We start from the raw sequence: 24180 nt of genomic DNA, 5'->3' as shown, positions 1-24180 counted from the left end.
ATTGCGAAATCTGTAATAACATGACTAGTTTAACGTGGTTCTTCGTTCTCATAAATTTGTTGCAGCGGGTTTATGTACATCAATTTATCGCTATCTTATACCTTCAAACGAGCAATTCTTGTATCTATACCTTTAAACGAGCATTATTGTTTATATATTTCGGGGATCTCGGAAACGTCTCTAACGATTTCGATGAAATTTGCTATAAGGGGGTTTTTATGGCCAAAAAATCGGTCTAGGTCTTATCTAGGTTTTTATATGTTTTCCGAGCAAAGCTTGGTCTCCCAGATATTACAGGTTTATGCTACACCTTTTATTTGCCTACTGTTTCTCATAGCAAGTAGAGATCCTTGTTATTACTTGTCTCTTCCTTAGCGTGCTGCTGTGTATATAGAGCAGGTGTGGTGTAAATAATATTTGCCAACTTGCTTATGTATACAAATGTTTTACTTAACTCTTTACTGCAACAACATATCATGCGCAGTGAAGAGTTAAGTTGTAGTATATTAAAGTGTTTATATTTTTTCTTGTTACTCTTATTATAGACTCTGTAACCAATATATTCTTTTTTTAAACTGTGAATATTTTTTTTTAAAGAGTTAAATATGTACGGGAATCCTGTAAATATGGACGAGTCTGACTCGCACTTAGTCGGTTTTTAATTTACAAGCAAGGCAAGCACTGAGACCCTACAATGAGGAAGCCTGTATTTATTCCATTTTCTTCCAACAATCTAATATTGAAATCAATAAGACCATCTGTGGTGTATAATTTGTAAACCTCATGCTAATGTAAAGTAAGGTTCATAACTGCCTTAAGGTTTTTTGTTCGTTTCATATGCTTTTGATATCTCTACATGTAGAAATTTTGTAGTTGCAGGGTGGTGACACAAGTGCTATGCAGATGGCAGGCATGCATGGAATGCCCGGCATGCCCATGATGGGTATGCCAGGGATGGGCGGTATGCCAGGGATGGGCGGTATGCCAGGCATGAGCGGTATGCCAGGCATGCAGCATCCCGGCATGATGCACCCCAACATGCCCATGGCCAACATTGGCATGCCTGGCGTTGCCATGCCAACCATGCCGCCGGGTATGCCGCCCGCGCCGTTGCCGGGCGCGCCGCCGTTACCCGCCGCGCCGCCGCCAGGTAAGTACCCAGTGACCTTGCTCGGTAAGAGCGGCCCAAGTGTAAGGCGCATCTAACGCCGCGTGCCTGTGCTCGCTGTTGCAGGCGCTGTCTCCGCCGCCGCCGCCCGCCGCCGCCTGACTCGTCTCGTTGTGTTCGCCATGAGAAACATCTCCTCAGTGATCAGTGTTTCTGCTTTCTGTTTCAGACTAGATATTAAGTTAGGTTATTGCGTTACGCTTCGAGCAACGCCGCCCGCCGCCGCCGCCTGCTGCAGCACAATGTACCTACCTTCCCTACTCGGCCGAGCGAGCGTGCTAGGGCGCCGCCTGGCCGGCGAGCCTGATTCTCTCCGCAGATTGCGATCTCACGGGCTCTCCCGATGACTGAATGTAGGGATGTAACGATTCGAATAAAACGGACGTCGAGTAGTATATACCTACCAATCAATGGCACACTCAAGGGTCGGAACCGCTAACACAACACAACACTCACATTTTGTTGATTTATTTTGTTTTTATTAGCATTACGGCAATGAATGATTTAAAATAGAAGAAATATCGTAAAAGGCGATTAACCAAAATGGTAAACCGGTTATTTGTTTAAAGTAATAATACCGGTTTCACAATTTTCGATTCGTCTCAAAATAGTTTTTATTATTTTATCGCGAACAAACACACACCACAATACAACATGGTACCCCGAAATAGCCTGTTTCCTAAACAAAAATAATAACAAAATGACTTCGTCATTAGGTTATTATCTGTAATCTTGTTATAGTATTTAGCTATTGAGTGTTTATTTACATTTATGGAAAAAACAAATACTTATGACACATGCTTTGAAATACTATACTAGGTTTTCACACGTTTTTAGGTTTTGTCGTTGCATCCTTCTATGAAAGGTTAAAAAGCGTGATAGGTACAAAAGGAAGATATGAAGTATGATAGAGAAAGTTTCACTAGCCCGATTGGGTTCCTAAACCGGCCAGGACGCGCGGGTTGACAGTAGAAGTGTGCATGTTGCGTGCAATAATACAGTGCCCACGCGGGCCGCGCCACCACACCGGACCACTGGGTACCTGACGAAAAATAAAACAGCCCTTATTTCACAAACGACTAACGACAATCTCAGACAACAATCAGTCCTCAAGTACCATAGCTTTTTGTAATACTAAAAATGTCTAAGCGTCATTGTTAGGTGATAACAGTCGTTGGTGACATATAGGGTACCACTTTGAATACCAGATCCGGTGCGGTGGTGTGGCCCGCGGGGCGAAGTGCGAACTCTTGACTGACCTAATTCCTGTTGCAGGCGGGGACTTCAACGCACCCATCTACGATTTGCAGCAAATTGGCGATGTCTACACGGGTAAGAATTTTTTGGGTAAGAAACGATCATTATTATTTTTTGTATCTTTAACTATTTATAAGTAAATTTAAAACAAAATTTGAATCGGGGCACAAAAGTGGTGGGAATGAGGAGAATCACTGCTAACATTCTCTTGGGTCATTCTTTGCATACTAAAAAAGCATTTAAATACAATTACACATCTATTATGAATTTTAGAAGAACGTGGAAAAACATTATTACAAACAGTGATTTCTCCGTCTCGTTGGATGGCGCAGTGAAACAACAAGAAATAGTTGATTTATTCACTTGTAAAAGTTATATACATACCAAATTTCATGCTTTTGCCCTATATTTATATCCTTGAAATGATTAACATTGGGAGTCGTAATAGTAGTCTCCGATTACGCTAAACTTGAACCGACTTGGCAGTCACAACCCTACATATCCCATAGGAGCGCCATATTTGTCGTAGCACTGGGCATAAAAACACTGGTCTTCTTCAGGTCCTGGCGCCAAATGCTCGACACTGCCAGCGATCCTCGGCGGTTCGCTACCTCGTCTCTCCAGCGAGCAGGCGGACGCGGTCGCCCGCGCCAAGAAGTACGCCATGGAGCAGAGCATCAAGATGGTCCTGATGAAGCAAACGCTAGCACATCAGCAGCAACAGATGGCTTCGCAGAGGACGCAGGTGCAACGGCAACAGGCGCTGGCCCTCATGTGCAGGTACGACACGACACTTCAGATTTTAACCGGTTTTTACTAGGAACTATTACTACGCTGGAAAAACCGGTTTTACACTGCATTCAAGTGAAGAAGGTATTCAGACTAACGCTAATAATTTGCTATGGAGAAGCATCGAGATGGTTGTTCTGAAGAAGATGGTCACACATCAACAGATGATGTAGGTGCAAGAGCCGCATACCATAGGCTTAAATAAAAAGAAACTGAAAAAATTAAAAATTAGCTTTAAATCAAAAACCAGAAATATTTATATTTACCCACTAAATTTAATAATATTGTCGGACTCAGGACATTTGAGGCGTTCCATGCCTAAAGGGTTCTTATGCTCCATGTGCATAAGGACCTTTCTCTGATGGAAAGCCACATTTAAGCTATTAACGAAACAAAAACAATTAATGAATGAAGTTAGCAGTTGACAAAAAACAGGAGATCAAAAACAAGTCGCTTTTTGGATGTTCATTAGTAATAAATACAATGATGGCAATGATGAGAGCGATACCGGTAGGTTCCCGCTTCACGCTGGTCGAACCTGTGACCTCTATAGCTGAAAAGATCTGAGCCAATGCCCACAAATACATTAAAATATACAGGATGATTTTCAACACTGAGATGAAGACATAAGTTATACTGCGCAGCTTTTATTATCGGACCAACTCCGAAATCGCAAAAGTAAAGGCTGTTTCATATATTTTGGCTGACCATATGTCTGTTTTCTGCGGAAGAGCCAAATATTTGTTCGTGATTCGGTACCGATTCTCTGCCCAAATATGTCTGGAGTGGTCAATCTGATTGATTGATGCAATATTTGCAATTATGTGTTTTTTTCTTAATCAGAACTTGTCAGAAATAAAATAGACTAAGTAACTAAAAATAGAGTTAGTAAAAGTATAATTAACTGGTTATATTTTGTTGCAGAGTATATGTTGGGTCCATCTCGTTTGAGCTAAAGGAAGACACGATCCGGCAGGCGTTTTTGCCGTTCGGCCCGATCAAGAGCATCAACATGTCATGGGACCCTGTTACACAAAAACATAAGGTAAATAACATTCAAAGATGCTTGCATGCTTTCTTTTTTCAAGCTTATATTTAAACCTGTCCAGATATCTGTAATGAAATCCGGCAAGTTAAAGTTTTTTTTTAAAGTTTCCAATGTATTGTGATTAATTGCTCATTTTCTATCTACTTAACTATATTTAGTTATAAATAAATAAAATAAATAAATATTATAGGACATTATTACACAAATTGACTAAGCCCCACGGTAAGCTCAAGAAAGCTTGTGTTGTGGGTACTCAGACAACGATATATATAATATACAAATACTTAAATACATAGAAAACAACCATGACTCAGGAACAAATATCTGTGCTCATCACACAAATAAATGCCCTTACTGGGATTCGAACCCAGGACCGCGGCTTCACAGGCAGGGTCACTACCCACTAGGCCAGACCGGTCGTCAAAAAAAAAAAATAAGTTATAAATTTCAACATTCAACATTTGTCAACAACCTTATTAGATTGGTCCAATTCTAACTGCATTGAGTTCGAGCTTGTAAAGTTCTTTAAACAACTTTAGAATCGCTTCAATTAATTAAAAGTCCAAATTGTGCTTAACAATGAAAGCTTGCATCTGTTTTTATCTGATGTTTTTAACAAAATGTATTCTCACAAGGGCTTCGCATTCGTCGAATACGAGATCCCGGAAGCGGCGCAGCTCAGCTTGGAGCAGATGAACGGCGTGATGCTGGGCGGGCGGAACATCAAGGTCGTGGGGCGGCCCAGCAACATGCCGCAGGCGCAGGCCGTCATAGATGAAATACAGGTTCATAAACTAATCCATACACAGAGGTTTTCTTGTGTTTTAATGCGGAGAAAATTAAACTTCAATGACATAAAAGGGTGTTTATACGAACGAACGTTCTTTTCCTATTATTTATTTATTAGTCCTGTCTGAATTCTGGGGAGCGTTCAAGTATTACGTAACGCAATTTTTGGACATTGTTGACCTCCCCTCCCCCCCATGTAACGCGCCGTAACGTTTTTCTGTACCCCTCCCTCCCCCTAGTAAAACGTTACGTAACCACCAAGTGACCATTTTTTTACCTAAAGGCCACAATAAAATTATGTATGTGGCGTAAAGTACCGTAAAGTGGCGAAAAGTTCTGAAGGGTTAAAAAACAATGTTATGTAACGCGTAGTTCAAACCACCCCCTCCCGCCCCTGTAACGCATCGTAACGTTTTACAAGAAACCCAAATTCGTTACGTAATACTTGAACGCTCCCCTGGTTGGAAATTTAATTATTCATATCCTACCTTACAATTAATTTAAATACTTGCGAGGTCACAAGTCACGACGGTATTCGTAGGAAAATGTCTGTTAAAGTAGAACATATTTATCGGGCGTGCTTTGCCCGGCATTTCTTTCGTACCTATTGTATTATTTCAAACACAACTTCTACACATTGGGTATTTGGGTCGTTACAGATAATACCCGAAAAGAAAAAACAATGAAATGTAGTCCGCCTTTTGTACGATAAGTTTTTCTTTTGTGCAATAAAGTTTAAATAAATAAATAAACAAATAAATAACAAATTTCTGATCGCAGGAAGAGGCAAAGCAATACAACCGTATCTACGTAGCGTCAGTTCACCCGGAGCTCAGTGAAGACGACATCAAGAACGTGTTCGAGGCGTTTGGACCAGTCACGTACTGCAGGCTCGCGCACGGTGCGCAGGCCACGAGGCATAAGGTTAGCATTTTATTATGTACAGTCACCAGCAAAAATATATGACTGTGGGCAGCCGTGCAAAAATATCTGATGCTCCATTGGAGGCATAAGTATATGACGACACTACCTCGGTAAAAATATGTGCTCCCATACAACAAACGTGATTTTTGACCGAAGTTAAGCAACGTCGGGCGGGGTCATTACTTGGATGGGTGACCGTTTTTTTGCTTGTTTTGCTCTATTTTTTGTTGATGGTGCGGAACCCTCCGTGCGCGAGTCCGACTCGCACTTAGCCGGTTTTTTATTGAAGGTCGATAACATATTTGTGATTTTCCAACGTGTCAGATATATAATAGGCGGTCCGTCGTCCATCCGATGTATTTGCTTTCACAGTGGAGAGATATTTATGCTAGATGAGAGTGATCAGATAATTTTGATTTTTAAGAGTAATCAAATATTTTTAAGCGACCCGATCCGATATTTATGCGGATACAGACTAACGATATTTTTGCCGGCCACAAAGCATCACATATTTTTACCGAGGTAGTGTCGTCATATACTTATGGTTCCAATGGAGCATCAGATATTTTTGCACGGCTGCCCATTTATGCTGGTGACTGTACCGGTACAAGAGACTACATATTATTAAATTGTACAACGGGACTTAATCGCGTATCTAAGTTTTTAACATTTACCTCCGACGTTTCGAGGACGGCGTTGTCCCCGTGGTCTCGGAGAAGACTGGCTTAAGTTGGCGCAAACCGTTCAAGCGGATAAACAAGACCAAGTGCGGGTAGTTCGAAAAACTCGCGCGGTTAGAAGATGCTGATGTCAACTTAAGCCAGTCTTCTCCGAGACCACGGGGACAACGCCGTCCTCGAAACGTCGGAGGTAAATCTTAAAAACTTAGATACGCGATTAAGTCCCGTTGTACAATTTAATAATGTGTAAAAATCGTGAAAGTTTAAATCAGTGTTAAGAGACTACATACTAGCGTAAACTGAAATAAATGTCATATACCTAAGAAAAAGTGACCAAGACCTCCAGTGCCCCAGGCTGGAATCGAACCAGCGTCCTCTGCTTTCGCGGCAGGTGCCTGTGCCATTCGGCCACCGGGCCACAGCGGCATAGGTCGAATTTTTCCAAGTATATGCAATTCTTATTGAAGGCTTATGGCGCCCCCTGGCCACCACTACATACTAGCGTCTTTTGAGTGTCGGCGTCTAGTCAGCGCTATGGAAAATGGTGTCTCTCCGCAGTTGCACCAACGTTGCGTCGAGCAGCAGCCATAGAGTAGACTAGGCGCCAACGCTGGATGGAATGGGTACATTTGTTTATCTTTTGATCGCTAAAGATGCGCTCGTAAATCGCCTACATCAAATAAATCAATAATAAAGAAATAATATCATGTTATCATTTATGTTCCTGTTATATTTGTTATTGGCTTAAGATCGGTTTTCCTAGGATAGCGGTGCCGTCATATAGCGGCCGTCTCCATACTAAATAATACGGCTAAATATGGATGTCGTAGTATTTGTATGGAGACGGCCGCTATATGACGGCACCGCTTTCGGAGGAAACCAAAGCTTTACTTTTCTTATGTGTACTCGTATGCTAATTAAAATAGGTATAGAGCAAAAAACGTTCATAAAAATTAAAAAAAAAAACTTTTTTAAGAACGTAAACAACTGGTTGAAAGATGCGGTGAACTCAAACAATGAAGTAGTTAACCGGTTAATTTAAATAAACCGGTTTTTCAATTACCTTTTGCATACATTTTTAAACGTTACCAAAAACGAAGTATATCAGTATTATAAACGATCACTGTACATTTATCTCATTGATCTGTCGTACATGTGTACGTATGTGTGTGTAACTATTAGCAAATGCGTTTTCATGATTTGATTATTCGAATGTAGCGTGCCAACACGCTAGATAATTTGCCAAACTAAAACAACTGGAACTTTGACAACCGGTCTGGCCTAGTGGGTAGTGACCCTGCCTGTGAAGCCGCGGTCCTGGGTTCGAATCCCAGTAAGGGCATTTATTTGTGCGATGAGCACAGATATTTGTTCCTGAGTCATGGTTGTTTTCTATGTATTTAAGTATTTGTATATTATATATATCGTTGTCTAAGTACCCACAACACAAGCCTAGAGCTTACCGTGGGGCTTAGTCAATTTGTGTAAAATGTCCTCTAATATTTATTTATTTATTTCATCCCTATTTATTTATTTGATTTATTGAGAAGCGCTGGTGGCCTAGCGGTAAGAGCGTGCGACTTGCAATCCGGAGGTCGCGGGTTCCAACCCCGGCTCGTACCAATGAGTTTTTCGGAACTTATGTACGAAATATCATTTGATATTTACCAGTCGCTTTTCGGTGAAGGAAAACATCGTGAGGAAACCGGACTAATCCCAATACGGGCCTAGTTTTACCCTCTGGGTTGAAAGGTCAGATGGCAGTCGCTTTCGTAAAAACTAGTGCCCACGCCAATTACTGGGATTAGTTGCCAAGCGGACCCCAGGCTCCCACGAGCCGTGGCAAAATGCCGGGACAACGCGAGGAAGATGATGATCCCTATTTATTTATTTATTATTTATTTCATCCCTAGGGCTACGGATTCCTAGAGTACGCAACATTGAACGCCGCGCTAGAAGCCATCGCGTCGATGAACCTGTTCGACCTAGGCGGGCAGTACTTGCGCGTGGGGCGCGCCATCACGCCGCCTCACGCGCTCTCAGGCCCGCCGCCGCCGCAGGCCATGCCTACCGCCGCCGCTGTCGCCGCGGCCGCCGCCACGGCCAAGATACAGGTACTGTACCGGTCTCGTTTGTCATTCATTGACCGAAGCGTAGCGTAGGTCTACGTTTTGACTCGGGCATTTTGCTTTTGTATGTCCGGATGTTCTCCTCTACAAGTCGCAATTCATAACCGATTTTCGTGAAATTTTGTGACCGAATTCTATGACTAAATAAAAAATTTTTGTCGATCCGGTTTTTGGAAATTTTTCAAAATGGCGGAGTCGTGATAGCTCCCGCCTAAACAAATAGTCGTATCGGTATCATAAGTTTTTTCTTTTTGAGATATGTTTATAGATTAAATGGCCAAAAATTCAGAAAATTTGTATCGCTGGTTTTGGTGGTATTTAGATATTTAGTTTTTACTTGAGAATGAGTAGCTAAATTTCGTCAGCTTTAGTAAGAACTATAATGGCGTATTTTGCAAACGTTCGCTTATTTTGTTTGCATCGGGAGGTCCCTGGTTCCATCCCCAGTAACTGTATACTGCTACATAACTTTTTGTATTTTTTTTATACTTAAATTTCGTATAGTTGTTTTTTATTTAATTTTTTATTTTGAAAAAATTAAAATTTTTGTATTTTTTATTTATCAAGCGCGGGTTAAGCGTATTCGTTTAATTTTTGTTTGTAGCTTTATGTAGTTTTTAATGTTTTGTTTATATTACATGTACTATACCTATATTTTAATAAATACTGACAAGATTTGCTTGACAAGCTATAGAAGGCATCAGTTTTATCATCGTGTCGTCTAGGCGTAGTTTTACATCCTCTTGTATAATCTATTCGTTGCGTTACAAGTTTTCTCCTTTATCTTAAGAGTAGGGTTCATCCCTCGTGTCAGTGTTGATGTGTTAACGTTCAGAAACCTATATATTGCCAAACATCGATAACCTAATAGCATTCATAATATACGCGGTTCTAGGAATTATATCTATGCGGAATTTCCGCACCATTCTATCTTCCGCCAGTGTATTTTGTGGTAAAAATCTTCTTAGAAGGTCATTTTAATTTATTGCAACGATAGAGTAGGGAAGTCTATTGTTTGCTTTTAACCCCACAATGTACAAATTTTGTACACAAACCTTTGTATTTTTTTTACGGTGGTCCTATTGCAATTGCTCATCTTTTTTACAAGACAGAAACAGTAAAAAGACTTAAAAGGAAGCACATTGTGCCATAAGAAAGCAGTGGTTAAGAGAGACGATGGTCTCGAAAACCCAAATTGTTTAATAACTATATACAGCAATACTGATTATAGTCGTTACCGACTGATGGCAATTGCTCATCTAATCACAAATCCATTCCATCTTACCCCAACGCATACTAGTTACTTATTTTTTTACTTAGTCAATCTGTGTAAGAATATCCTATAAGATGTATTACTTTTGTATGCGCAGGCGATGGACGCCGTAGCCAGCAACGCAGTAGCATTAGGTCTCACGAAGCTGAACGCCCTCGGCGTGCCGCCGGCCGCCGCGCTGCCCACGCTGGCGGCGGCGCTGCCGGGCGCGCTGCCCGCCAGCCTGCCCGTGGCGCTGCCAGCGGCGCTGCCAGCGGCACTGCCGGCCGCGCTGCCCGTCACGCTGCCTGCCGCGCTGCCGGCCGCGCTGCCGCCGCCCGGCGTCGTCATCCCGCCGCCGCCCGTGTCCGCGAGACCACAGCCGCCCCCGCAGGTACACTATACCACATGGCGGACACGCCATACATCAAAAATGATTTGCGTTTATACAGGGTGGCCAAATAAGAGGTATATACTTTATTTTTGAAATTTTATTCTATAAAACAAAAAATATTAAGTATTGCTTGTTAAATATAATATGTAGGGTCAGCAATTACACATGGAAAATAATGTCAGACAAATGTCCACCTCTAGCAGCATGGCAGATGCGAACCCTTTTCATCGCGTTTTTCATCACTTTTTCACACATTTCTGGCGTTATCTCAGCGACAGTGCTTCGAATATTTTGTTTTAATTGCTGAAGGTTCGTTGGCCTATTAGCATAGACACGTCCCTTTAGATAGCCCCACAGAAAAAAGTCAGGAGCTGTTAAATCAGGCGATTTTGGGGGCCAGTCAATGTCACCGTTTCTCGAAATTAATCAACCGGGAAACGTTATTTTTAATGTTTCTATTGTTTTTAATGATTAAAACACGTTGTTCCGTCGTAAAACGCTTCATAATAAATTTGCCGTATCTACACAAACTAATTTTCATGCAATAACTGTCATATTTACCGCCAAAATAAAATGGCGGCAAAAAAAAGTTGTATACCTCTAAGTCGGCCACCCTGTATGTGTGCGCGGCACGTCTGTACACGCGTCATTGTGTATGTGCGCGTAAGTCGCTCTACTGAGAGCATGCCAGAAGTCCGTCAGATTCATGTTGCGACCAGACGCAGGGCGAGGTAATCCGAGTCGGGGCGCGGCGGTGCGTGTCCGTTCTGTATGATAATACTATTACTTATTCTGTAACTATACATACCGAGTAAATCCTTTTCGGCAATATATTACTTCCAGACTTACAAAACTAGATTTTTTTAAATTAAAAATATGTAATTACAATGTTTATTGTTTATGAAAGGTTGCTGGAGAAGTAAAATTTTGTATTATGCGTCATATTTTAGACACTGTAAAAAATCGGCCATGATCTGACTAAAGTTCATAAATGAGCACAGACATGAAGTTATATGCATATAGCTGGTCAACCAAATCTTGTCAGTAAAAAAAAGGCGAGAAATTCAAATTTTCTACGGGACGATATCCCTTCGCGCCTACATTTTTCAAATTTGCCGCCTTCTTCTACTGTCAAGATCTGGTTGACCAAGTATAATAATTACTTCACTACTATAATCATAAGTATTATCACAACAGTCAATTAAGGATGTTTCATTTCCCAGATCCAACCGCCGCCAGTATCAGCCGCGTCCGCCGCCGCGGCAGGCGAAGCCGGCCTCCAAGCAGCCCTACAGAAGAAACTCCTAGACTCCTCCCCCGACACGCTGCAGCAGCAGGAATCCCTGTCCATCTCCGGGCAGTCGGCGCGGCACCTCGTCATGCAGCGGCTCATGCGGCGCCGCGTGTCGCGCACCGTGCTGCTCGCCAACATGGTGGCGCCCGAGGAGGTCGACGAGGCGCTGCACCACGAGATACAGGTACAGTAGCCGGTCTACATGCCCCACAGACACTCCTGTCCCCCGACACACTACAGCAGGAGCCGCTACATCTCCGGGCAGTCGGCGCGGCACCTCGTCATGCAGCGGCTCATGCGGCGCCGCGTGTCGCGCACCGTGCTGCTCGCCAACATGGTGGCGCCCGAGGAGGTCGACGAGGCGCTGCACCACGAGATACAGGTACAGTAGCCGGTCTACATGCCCCACAGACACTCCTGTCCCCCGACACACTACAGCAGGAGCCGCTACATCTCCGGGCAGTCGGCGCGGCACCTCGTCATGCAGCGGCTCATGCGGCGCCGCGTGTCGCGCACCGTGCTGCTCGCCAACATGGTGGCGCCCGAGGAGGTCGACGAGGCGCTGCACCACGAGATACAGGTACAGTAGCCGGTCTACATGCCCCACAGACACTCCTGTCCCCCGACACACTACAGCAGGAGCCGCTACATCTCCGGGCAGTCGGCGCGGCACCTCGTCATGCAGCGGCTCATGCGGCGCCGCGTGTCGCGCACCGTGCTGCTCGCCAACATGGTGGCGCCCGAGGAGGTCGACGAGGCGCTGCACCACGAGATACAGGTACAGTAGCCGGTCTACATGCCCCACAGACACTCCTGTCCCCCGACACACTACAGCAGGAGCCGCTACATCTCCGGGCAGTCGGCGCGGCACCTCGTCATGCAGCGGCTCATGCGGCGCCGCGTGTCGCGCACCGTGCTGCTCGCCAACATGGTGGCGCCCGAGGAGGTCGACGAGGCGCTGCACCACGAGATACAGGTACAGTAGCCGGTCTACATGCCCCACAGACACTCCTGTCCCCCGACACACTACAGCAGGAGCCGCTACATCTCCGGGCAGTCGGCGCGGCACCTCGTCATGCAGCGGCTCATGCGGCGCCGCGTGTCGCGCACCGTGCTGCTCGCCAACATGGTGGCGCCCGAGGAGGTCGACGAGGCGCTGCACCACGAGATACAGGTACAGTAGCCGGTCTACATGCCCCACAGACACTCCTGTCCCCCGACACACTACAGCAGGAGCCGCTACATCTCCGGGCAGTCGGCGCGGCACCTCGTCATGCAGCGGCTCATGCGGCGCCGCGTGTCGCGCACCGTGCTGCTCGCCAACATGGTGGCGCCCGAGGAGGTCGACGAGGCGCTGCACCACGAGATACAGGTACAGTAGCCGGTCTACATGCCCCACAGACACTCCTGTCCCCCGACACACTACAGCAGGAGCCGCTACATCTCCGGGCAGTCGGCGCGGCACCTCGTCATGCAGCGGCTCATGCGGCGCCGCGTGTCGCGCACCGTGCTGCTCGCCAACATGGTGGCGCCCGAGGAGGTCGACGAGGCGCTGCACCACGAGATACAGGTACAGTAGCCGGTCTACATGCCCCACAGACACTCCTGTCCCCCGACACACTACAGCAGGAGCCGCTACATCTCCGGGCAGTCGGCGCGGCACCTCGTCATGCAGCGGCTCATGCGGCGCCGCGTGTCGCGCACCGTGCTGCTCGCCAACATGGTGGCGCCCGAGGAGGTCGACGAGGCGCTGCACCACGAGATACAGGTACAGTAGCCGGTCTACATGCCCCACAGACACTCCTGTCCCCCGACACACTACAGCAGGAGCCGCTACATCTCCGGGCAGTCGGCGCGGCACCTCGTCATGCAGCGGCTCATGCGGCGCCGCGTGTCGCGCACCGTGCTGCTCGCCAACATGGTGGCGCCCGAGGAGGTCGACGAGGCGCTGCACCACGAGATACAGGTACAGTAGCCGGTCTACATGCCCCACAGACACTCCTGTCCCCCGACACACTACAGCAGGAGCCGCTACATCTCCGGGCAGTCGGCGCGGCACCTCGTCATGCAGCGGCTCATGCGGCGCCGCGTGTCGCGCACCGTGCTGCTCGCCAACATGGTGGCGCCCGAGGAGGTCGACGAGGCGCTGCACCACGAGATACAGGTACAGTAGCCGGTCTACATGCCCCACAGACACTCCTGTCCCCCGACACACTACAGCAGGAGCCGCTACATCTCCGGGCAGTCGGCGCGGCACCTCGTCATGCAGCGGCTCATGCGGCGCCGCGTGTCGCGCACCGTGCTGCTCGCCAACATGGTGGCGCCCGAGGAGGTCGACGAGGCGCTGCACCACGAGATACAGGTACAGTAGCCGGTCTACATGCCCCACAGACACTCCTGTCCCCCGACACACTACAGCAGGAGCCGCTACATCTCCGGGCAGTCGGCGCGGCACCTCGTCATGCAGCGGCTCATGCGGCGCCGCGTGTCGCGCACCGTGCTGCTCGCCAACATGGTGGCGCCCGAGGAGGTCGACGAGGCGCTGCACCACGAGATACAGGTACAGTAGCCGGTCTACATGCCCCACAGACACTCCTGTCCCCCGACACACTACAGCAGGAGCCGCTACATCTCCGGGCAGTCGGCGCGGCACCTCGTCATGCAGCGGCTCATGCGGCGCCGCGTGTCGCGCACCGTGCTGCTCGCCAACATGGTGGCGCCCGAGGAGGTCGACGAGGCGCTGCACCACGAGATACAGGTACAGTAGCCGGTCTACATGCCCCACAGACACTCCTGTCCCCCGACACACTACAGCAGGAGCCGCTACATCTCCGGGCAGTCGGCGCGGCACCTCGTCATGCAGCGGCTCATGCGGCGCCGCGTGTCGCGCACCGTGCTGCTCGCCAACATGGTGGCGCCCGAGGAGGTCGACGAGGCGCTGCACCACGAGATACAGGTACAGTAGCCGGTCTACATGCCCCACAGACACTCCTGTCCCCCGACACACTACAGCAGGAGCCGCTACATCTCCGGGCAGTCGGCGCGGCACCTCGTCATGCAGCGGCTCATGCGGCGCCGCGTGTCGCGCACCGTGCTGCTCGCCAACATGGTGGCGCCCGAGGAGGTCGACGAGGCGCTGCACCACGAGATACAGGTACAGTAGCCGGTCTACATGCCCCACAGACACTCCTGTCCCCCGACACACTACAGCAGGAGCCGCTACATCTCCGGGCAGTCGGCGCGGCACCTCGTCATGCAGCGGCTCATGCGGCGCCGCGTGTCGCGCACCGTGCTGCTCGCCAACATGGTGGCGCCCGAGGAGGTCGACGAGGCGCTGCACCACGAGATACAGGTACAGTAGCCGGTCTACATGCCCCACAGACACTCCTGTCCCCCGACACACTACAGCAGGAGCCGCTACATCTCCGGGCAGTCGGCGCGGCACCTCGTCATGCAGCGGCTCATGCGGCGCCGCGTGTCGCGCACCGTGCTGCTCGCCAACATGGTGGCGCCCGAGGAGGTCGACGAGGCGCTGCACCACGAGATACAGGTACAGTAGCCGGTCTACATGCCCCACAGACACTCCTGTCCCCCGACACACTACAGCAGGAGCCGCTACATCTCCGGGCAGTCGGCGCGGCACCTCGTCATGCAGCGGCTCATGCGGCGCCGCGTGTCGCGCACCGTGCTGCTCGCCAACATGGTGGCGCCCGAGGAGGTCGACGAGGCGCTGCACCACGAGATACAGGTACAGTAGCCGGTCTACATGCCCCACAGACACTCCTGTCCCCCGACACACTACAGCAGGAGCCGCTACATCTCCGGGCAGTCGGCGCGGCACCTCGTCATGCAGCGGCTCATGCGGCGCCGCGTGTCGCGCACCGTGCTGCTCGCCAACATGGTGGCGCCCGAGGAGGTCGACGAGGCGCTGCACCACGAGATACAGGTACAGTAGCCGGTCTACATGCCCCACAGACACTCCTGTCCCCCGACACACTACAGCAGGAGCCGCTACATCTCCGGGCAGTCGGCGCGGCACCTCGTCATGCAGCGGCTCATGCGGCGCCGCGTGTCGCGCACCGTGCTGCTCGCCAACATGGTGGCGCCCGAGGAGGTCGACGAGGCGCTGCACCACGAGATACAGGTACAGTAGCCGGTCTACATGCCCCACAGACACTCCTGTCCCCCGACACACTACAGCAGGAGCCGCTACATCTCCGGGCAGTCGGCGCGGCACCTCGTCATGCAGCGGCTCATGCGGCGCCGCGTGTCGCGCACCGTGCTGCTCGCCAACATGGTGGCGCCCGAGGAGGTCGACGAGGCGCTGCACCACGAGATACAGGTACAGTAGCCGGTCTACATGCCCCACAGACACTCCTGTCCCCCGACACACTACAGCAGGAGCCGCTACATCTCCGGGCAGTCGGCGCGGCACCTCGTCATGCAGCGGCTCATGCGGCGCCGCGTGTCGCGCACCGTGCTGCTCGCCAACATGGTGGCGCCCGAGGAGGTCGACGAGGCGCTGCACCACGAGATACAGGTACAGTAGCCGGTCTACATGCCCCACAGACACTCCTGTCCCCCGACACACTACAGCAGGAGCCGCTACATCTCCGGGCAGTCGGCGCGGCACCTCGTCATGCAGCGGCTCATGCGGCGCCGCGTGTCGCGCACCGTGCTGCTCGCCAACATGGTGGCGCCCGAGGAGGTCGACGAGGCGCTGCACCACGAGATACAGGTACAGTAGCCGGTCTACATGCCCCACAGACACTCCTGTCCCCCGACACACTACAGCAGGAGCCGCTACATCTCCGGGCAGTCGGCGCGGCACCTCGTCATGCAGCGGCTCATGCGGCGCCGCGTGTCGCGCACCGTGCTGCTCGCCAACATGGTGGCGCCCGAGGAGGTCGACGAGGCGCTGCACCACGAGATACAGGTACAGTAGCCGGTCTACATGCCCCACAGACACTCCTGTCCCCCGACACACTACAGCAGGAGCCGCTACATCTCCGGGCAGTCGGCGCGGCACCTCGTCATGCAGCGGCTCATGCGGCGCCGCGTGTCGCGCACCGTGCTGCTCGCCAACATGGTGGCGCCCGAGGAGGTCGACGAGGCGCTGCACCACGAGATACAGGTACAGTAGCCGGTCTACATGCCCCACAGACACTCCTGTCCCCCGACACACTACAGCAGGAGCCGCTACATCTCCGGGCAGTCGGCGCGGCACCTCGTCATGCAGCGGCTCATGCGGCGCCGCGTGTCGCGCACCGTGCTGCTCGCCAACATGGTGGCGCCCGAGGAGGTCGACGAGGCGCTGCACCACGAGATACAGGTACAGTAGCCGGTCTACATGCCCCACAGACACTCCTGTCCCCCGACACACTACAGCAGGAGCCGCTACATCTCCGGGCAGTCGGCGCGGCACCTCGTCATGCAGCGGCTCATGCGGCGCCGCGTGTCGCGCACCGTGCTGCTCGCCAACATGGTGGCGCCCGAGGAGGTCGACGAGGCGCTGCACCACGAGATACAGGTACAGTAGCCGGTCTACATGCCCCACAGACACTCCTGTCCCCCGACACACTACAGCAGGAGCCGCTACATCTCCGGGCAGTCGGCGCGGCACCTCGTCATGCAGCGGCTCATGCGGCGCCGCGTGTCGCGCACCGTGCTGCTCGCCAACATGGTGGCGCCCGAGGAGGTCGACGAGGCGCTGCACCACGAGATACAGGTACAGTAGCCGGTCTACATGCCCCACAGACACTCCTGTCCCCCGACACACTACAGCAGGAGCCGCTACATCTCCGGGCAGTCGGCGCGGCACCTCGTCATGCAGCGGCTCATGCGGCGCCGCGTGTCGCGCACCGTGCTGCTCGCCAACATGGTGGCGCCCGAGGAGGTCGACGAGGCGCTGCACCACGAGATACAGGTACAGTAGCCGGTCTACATGCCCCACAGACACTCCTGTCCCCCGACACACTACAGCAGGAGCCGCTACATCTCCGGGCAGTCGGCGCGGCACCTCGTCATGCAGCGGCTCATGCGGCGCCGCGTGTCGCGCACCGTGCTGCTCGCCAACATGGTGGCGCCCGAGGAGGTCGACGAGGCGCTGCACCACGAGATACAGGTACAGTAGCCGGTCTACATGCCCCACAGACACTCCTGTCCCCCGACACACTACAGCAGGAGCCGCTACATCTCCGGGCAGTCGGCGCGGCACCTCGTCATGCAGCGGCTCATGCGGCGCCGCGTGTCGCGCACCGTGCTGCTCGCCAACATGGTGGCGCCCGAGGAGGTCGACGAGGCGCTGCACCACGAGATACAGGTACAGTAGCCGGTCTACATGCCCCACAGACACTCCTGTCCCCCGACACACTACAGCAGGAGCCGCTACATCTCCGGGCAGTCGGCGCGGCACCTCGTCATGCAGCGGCTCATGCGGCGCCGCGTGTCGCGCACCGTGCTGCTCGCCAACATGGTGGCGCCCGAGGAGGTCGACGAGGCGCTGCACCACGAGATACAGGTACAGTAGCCGGTCTACATGCCCCACAGACACTCCTGTCCCCCGACACACTACAGCAGGAGCCGCTACATCTCCGGGCAGTCGGCGCGGCACCTCGTCATGCAGCGGCTCATGCGGCGCCGCGTGTCGCGCACCGTGCTGCTCGCCAACATGGTGGCGCCCGAGGAGGTCGACGAGGCGCTGCACCACGAGATACAGGTACAGTAGCCGGTCTACATGCCCCACAGACACTCCTGTCCCCCGACACACTACAGCAGGAGCCGCTACATCTCCGGGCAGTCGGCGCGGCACCTCGTCATGCAGCGGCTCATGCGGCGCCGCGTGTCGCGCACCGTGCTGCTCGCCAACATGGTGGCGCCCGAGGAGGTCGACGAGGCGCTGCACCACGAGATACAGGTACAGTTGCAAATTTAAGAGGAAATTAGAAGGGAAAAGAAGATCTGGCGCGCCGCGAGAAACTTGCGACGGAAGATGACGTAGAATTTGTCGAGATTTTTTATTCACTTCACCAGGTGGCATTATCTAAATAACATACTCCAGGGAATGTAAAACCGGTATTTAGTCCCTCCTTTGTAACCGGTTTTGTTATAGACGGAAGATGATGACGTAGAATTGTCGAGATTTTTTATTCACTTCACCAGGTGGCATTATCTAAATAACATACTCCAGGGAATGTAAAACCGGTATTTAGTCCCTCCTTTGTAACCGGTTTTGTTATAGACGGAAGGTGATGACGTAGAATTGTCGAGATTTTTTATTCACTTCACCAGGTGACATTATCTAAGTGACATACTCCAGGGAATGTAAAACCGGTATTTAGTCCCTCCTTTGTAACCGGTTTTGTTATAGAAGGAAGATGAAGACGTAGAATTGTCGAGATTTATTTATTCACTTCACCAGGTGGCATTGTCTAAGTAACATACTCCAGGAGTCCAGAGAATGTAAAACCGGTTTTTAGTTCCCCCTATGTAACCGGTTTCGTTATAGCAGGCAACGAGTTACGAGGGGCGTTCAAAATATTCTCGGTATTGATATCTTACAACCTCTTCTAAAATTTCTTTCGTTACTGGCCGCTAAGGTTTATTCATTGACATAAAAAAAAAGTATAATTCGAACCGAGATGTTCTTTTGTTTTTCTGCAATTGCTGAACAAACATGAACATCATGTGGGAATTGACAATGTTAACTAAATTAGAACATCGATGCGTGATAAAATTCTTGACAAAACAGGGTAAAAATCAAAAAACCATAAAAGAGGAAATGGATTGTGTTTACCGTGAGTCTGCTCCTTCTTTATCTACCATTCAAAAGTGGTCAAGCGAGTTTAAACGTGGAAGGGAGAGTGTTGAAGACGACCCTAGACCTGGCCGGTCTGTAGTAGCTACTTCACAAGAAAATATTGATAAAGTGGAAAAACTTATATTGGAAGATGGTCGAGTGAAGGTAAAATCTATAGCACAAGTAACCAATCTCTCTATTGGTACCGTACATGATATTATCCATGACCATCTTAATATGTCAAAAGTAAGTGCAAGATGGGTTCCGCGAATGCTGACTCGGCTTCAAAAAGACATGCGTGTAGCTTGTTGTTCCGATTTTATTGACCTGTGCGGTGAAAATCCTGATGAGGTGCTGCAAAGAATAGTTACTGGAGATGAAACCTGGGTTCATCATTATGACCCAGAGAGTAAACAAGAGTCCATGCAGTGGCATATTAAGGGTTCAAATCATCCCAAGAAGTTCAAGGTCATCCCTTCAGCTGGCAAGGTCATGGCCACGATATTTTGGGATTGTGAAGGAGTATTACTGATCGATTATAAAGAAAAAGGTGTAAATATCACAGGACAGTACTACGCTAACATTCTACGTCAATTAAAGGATGCAATCAAAGAAAAGAGGCGAGGAAAGTTAACCAAAGGTGTTATGCTTCTGCATGACAACGCCCCCGTCCATACTGCTCATATTGCCAAGGCAGCTATTGTTGAATGTGGGTTTGAAACTGTTACTCACCCACCGTATAGTCCGGACTTAGCCCCCAGCGACTTCTTTTTGTTCCCCAATCTTAAAAAGGATCTGCGTGGAAATAAATTTTCCGATGATGAAGCATTGAAGGCGGCAGTGGAGGAGCATTTTTACACCAAAGATAAAAAATATTTTTATGCAGGATTAAAAAAAATAATTGATCGATCTTTTAAGTGTATGAACATAGGGGGGGAGTATATTGAAAAATAAAAATATCAAACTTTTCGTACTTGTTTGTTTTCATTCTCATACCGAGAATATTTTGAACACCCCTCGTAATTCATTCGGTATGTTTCCATAGATCGAGTTGTTTCGCGTATCAATTTCTTATTCTATAATACCTATATAGACCCGCATATTTAATGACACGCTCATTTTCTATACTTATTTTGTTGACAGGAGGAATGCGGCAAATGGGGCGCGGTAGAAAGGCTTGTGATCTACAACGAGCGGCAGAGCGAGGACGATGACCCCGCGCACGCACTAGTCAAGATTTTCGTGCAGTTCCAAAACCCTGAAGGTCAGTATCTCACCCGTAACATACAGTTAGTCATTTAAAGTATTTAGAATAATTTTGTAAGTTTAAAAAAAAAACTGATTTTACAAAATGTAATATTCTGTTTCAAGACATTTTGTGAACGGTGCCTTTTTAGGGTGCCGTACCCAAAGGGTAAAAACGGGACCCTATTACTAAGACTCCGCTGTCCGTCCGTCCGTCCGTCCGTCTGTCACCAGGCTGTATCCCACGAACCGTGATAGCTAGACAGTTGAAATTTTCACAGATTATGTATTTCTGTTGCCGCTATAACAACAAATACTAAAAACAGAATAAAATAAAGATTTAAGTGGGGCTCCCATACAACAAACGTGATTTTTGACCGAAGTTAAGCAACGTCGGGCGGGGTCAGTACTTGGATGGGTGACCGTTTTTTTGCTTGTTTTGCTCTATTTTTTGTTGATGGTGCGGAACCCTCCGTGCGCGAGTCCGACTCGCACTTGGCCGGTTTTTATTTAAAGCCTGTGCACACCGGATGCGTGTGCGTAGACGTGCACGTGCTCGTTGTAATACACATGCTTATGAGAGACAGCACACCATACACGCAGCCGCTATGCTCTGGTCTTAAGTCAGGACTTTTCGCGGTTGAGCCATCCAAAGAAGACATTTTCTAATTGGTTCATCACATGGTTCATGGATCATTTTACGCCCTATAGTTCGTTTTTTTAGCATTAGAAAGAACTTAAAAAAAGGTAAGCGATTTTGACATAACTTTTAAATGAAAAACACTTTTTAAAAATCAATAACTATTACTTATGAAAGCAGAAGACTATAAAAGATCGTATTAGATTCATAATTGTTACATATTTACCGTAACTTTTTTTTTAAATGTGTTTTTCAATTAAAAGACACATCAAGATTGTTTACCTTATTTCTAATGCTAAATAAAAAACCGGCCAAGTGCGAGTCGTACTCGCGCACAGAGGGTTCCGCACCATCAACAAAAAATAGAGCAAAACAAGCAAAAAAACGGTCACCCATCCAAGTACTGACCCCGCCCGACGTTGCTTAACTTCGGTCAAAAATCACGTTTGTTGTATGGGAGCCCCACTTAAATCTTTATTTTATTCTGTTTTTAGTATTTGTTGTTATAGCGGCAACAGAAATACATCATCTGTGAAAATTCAACTGTCTAGCTATCACGGTTCGTGAGATACAGCCCGGTGACAAACGGACGGACGGACGGACAGCGGAGTCTTAGTAATAGGGTCCCGTTTTTACCCTTTGGGTACGGAACCCTAAAAATCAATAACTATTACTTATGAAAGCAGAAGACTATAAAAGATCGTATTAGATTCATAATTGTTACATATTTACCGTAACTTTTAAAAAAAAATGTGTTTTTCAATTAAAAGACACATCAAGATTGTTTACCTTATTTCTAATGCTAAAAAAACGAACTATAACCATATACGTATGTTTTATACAGAGGCGGCAGCGGCGGCGGCGGCGCTGAACGGGCGATACTTTGGCGGCCGCACCGTGCGCGCCGCGCTCTATGACCAAGAGCTTTTCGACCACGGCGACCTATCCGGCTAGTGCCCACCCTCACCACTAGGTGGCGCTATGTAAATACTCCTATTATGTATTAGGTTCAAAAATAATCAAGACGGATGCTAATAACCAGGGATGTTGCGGATACCGATTTTTAGACATCCGCGGATGCGGATTTTTAAAGGCTAACATCCGCGGATGCGGATGTCAAGATAGGTACATAAAAAACGTCAAATATTACATTTTAGTAATTTTAATTTCAAAAAACCGGCCAAGTGCGAGTCGGACTCGCGTTCCAAGGGTTCCGTACATTAAGTCCCACTCACGCTTGACTGCTCATTTCTAATAGGTTTTTTTGATTAATGACTAAATTACCTAGCAGTCTAGCACTTACGCCGATGCTAAGACGTTCCTGTACCAACCTGTTCCACATCCGCATCCGCATTAAATCCGCATCGATTTTATGCGGATGCGGATGAGGATGTTGAAAATAATGCGGATGCGGATGCGGATGCGGATATTCGCAACATCCCTGGTGCCCACGCTCACCACTAGGTGGCGCTATGTAAATAGTCCTATTATAATGTATTAGGTTCCAAAATAATCATGACGGATGCTAATAACCCAGACAAAGGGGCTGTTCATAAATTACGTCATCTATTTTTGACGATTTTTGACCCCCCCCCCCCCCCTAAAATCATCCAAAAATCATGCTTCCAATGACCCCGTTTCCTACCATCCGATATCCAGACCCCTCCCCTAATTTGAAATGACGTAATTTATGAATAGCCCCAAACGCTCCGAGAAAAATCGCTAAATGACACTGTATTCGAATAGTAATGTTATGGAACGCGTAACTCTTTGTTCCTTTTTCGTAACTATGCTCGCTCTCTCGTGATCAATACAGTATAAATAAGCATAGAAAATTTTCCAGGCAATATTCAATCTTGACCCATTGTCTCAAAGACGTAGTTTTTCTAATATTGGCTATATTTTGCGATCTTATTGTTAAGATTTTGATACAACTTTATATTGTAAAAATAATCCTTTAACGCAGCAGTCGGCAACCTTTTAGCAGCCAAGGGCCACATAATAGTTCACGAAGTAGATGCGGGCCGCACTATATTAATATTTATGACTTTATCAGACATTGTCGTTTGTCAATATTACATACAAAATAGCCAGGCAGGCCGCGGGCCGCAAGTGACAGGTTCACGGGCCGCATGCGGCCCGCGGGCCGTGGTTGCCGACCGCTGCTTTAACGTATAAATCTTTTAAGTTAACTTTAAATGTGAATAAATTGTATTTTAGTTTCGTAAATTAAAAATCGAAAGTTACGAAAACGGAACAACGAAATAAAACTATGAAATGAAATTATCCATGGAATAGCATCAATACCGTATGTTGTATTGGAAGTTGTATACAAATTTTTGACTTAAGTTTGATGAACTGTAAAATGTTACTTGGTGCTGTCGAAACGAATTAGTAGCAAAATGTCTTAAGGAGAAAAATAAATAAGTGGTGCGGATATAGGATATAGGTTTTATGAGCATGACAGTGACTTAGTTGGGCGTTTTTGGGACCCTTCATTTGTGGGTTTATGAATCTTCGTCCCGGAAATTTTGCACATACCTAATAAAATTCTCTTGTTATTAGACATTCTAACACTAGCGCGTTTTGACAAGCCTGAAGAGTGGTGACGAAAAGATCTAAGTATAATAAAACTAGTTTTACGTATGATTATGATAATTGTTAATAAATTAAATTACTTGTAAGAACATTTTGATTTACTTTTCGCATTATCCAGTCAACTATCCCCCAAAAACCACAAAAGTAGGTAGTATCTCCGATTCACCACTAGGGA

General features: G+C 48.4%; 1 protein-coding gene across 1 annotated transcript; it reads left to right on the top strand.

The window, feature by feature from the left end:
* Positions 1–975: 975 nt before the first annotated feature.
* On the top strand, positions 976–22441 carry LOC134656481 (poly(U)-binding-splicing factor half pint-like). The gene is made up of 11 exons (XM_063512018.1): positions 976–1150; positions 2444–2500; positions 2986–3205; positions 4139–4259; positions 4898–5047; positions 5832–5975; positions 8569–8769; positions 10155–10430; positions 11654–11908; positions 20666–20786; positions 22252–22441. Exons 1-11 carry the CDS (start codon positions 982–984, stop codon positions 22359–22361), a joined length of 1824 nt encoding a protein of 607 aa, XP_063368088.1. The 5' UTR covers positions 976–981; the 3' UTR covers positions 22362–22441.
* Positions 22442–24180: the final 1739 nt, after the last annotated feature.

Source organism: Cydia amplana, chromosome 18 (assembly GCF_948474715.1).
Source record: "Cydia amplana chromosome 18, ilCydAmpl1.1, whole genome shotgun sequence".
NCBI classification, from domain to species: Eukaryota; Metazoa; Arthropoda; class Insecta; order Lepidoptera; family Tortricidae; genus Cydia; species Cydia amplana.
This window is presented reverse-complemented; position numbering and strand designations above follow the sequence as displayed.

Coding starts and splice junctions, on each gene's coding strand:
- LOC134656481 (XM_063512018.1), top strand. CDS start 982: ATGCCAGGCATGAGCGGTATGCCAGGCATGCAGCATCCCGGCATGATG. Junction 5,048..5,831: donor CCGTCATAGATGAAATACAG/GTTCATAAACTA, acceptor TTCTGATCGCAG/GAAGAGGCAAAGCAATACAA. Junction 11,909..20,665: donor CGCTGCACCACGAGATACAG/GTACAGTAGCCG, acceptor TTTTGTTGACAG/GAGGAATGCGGCAAATGGGG.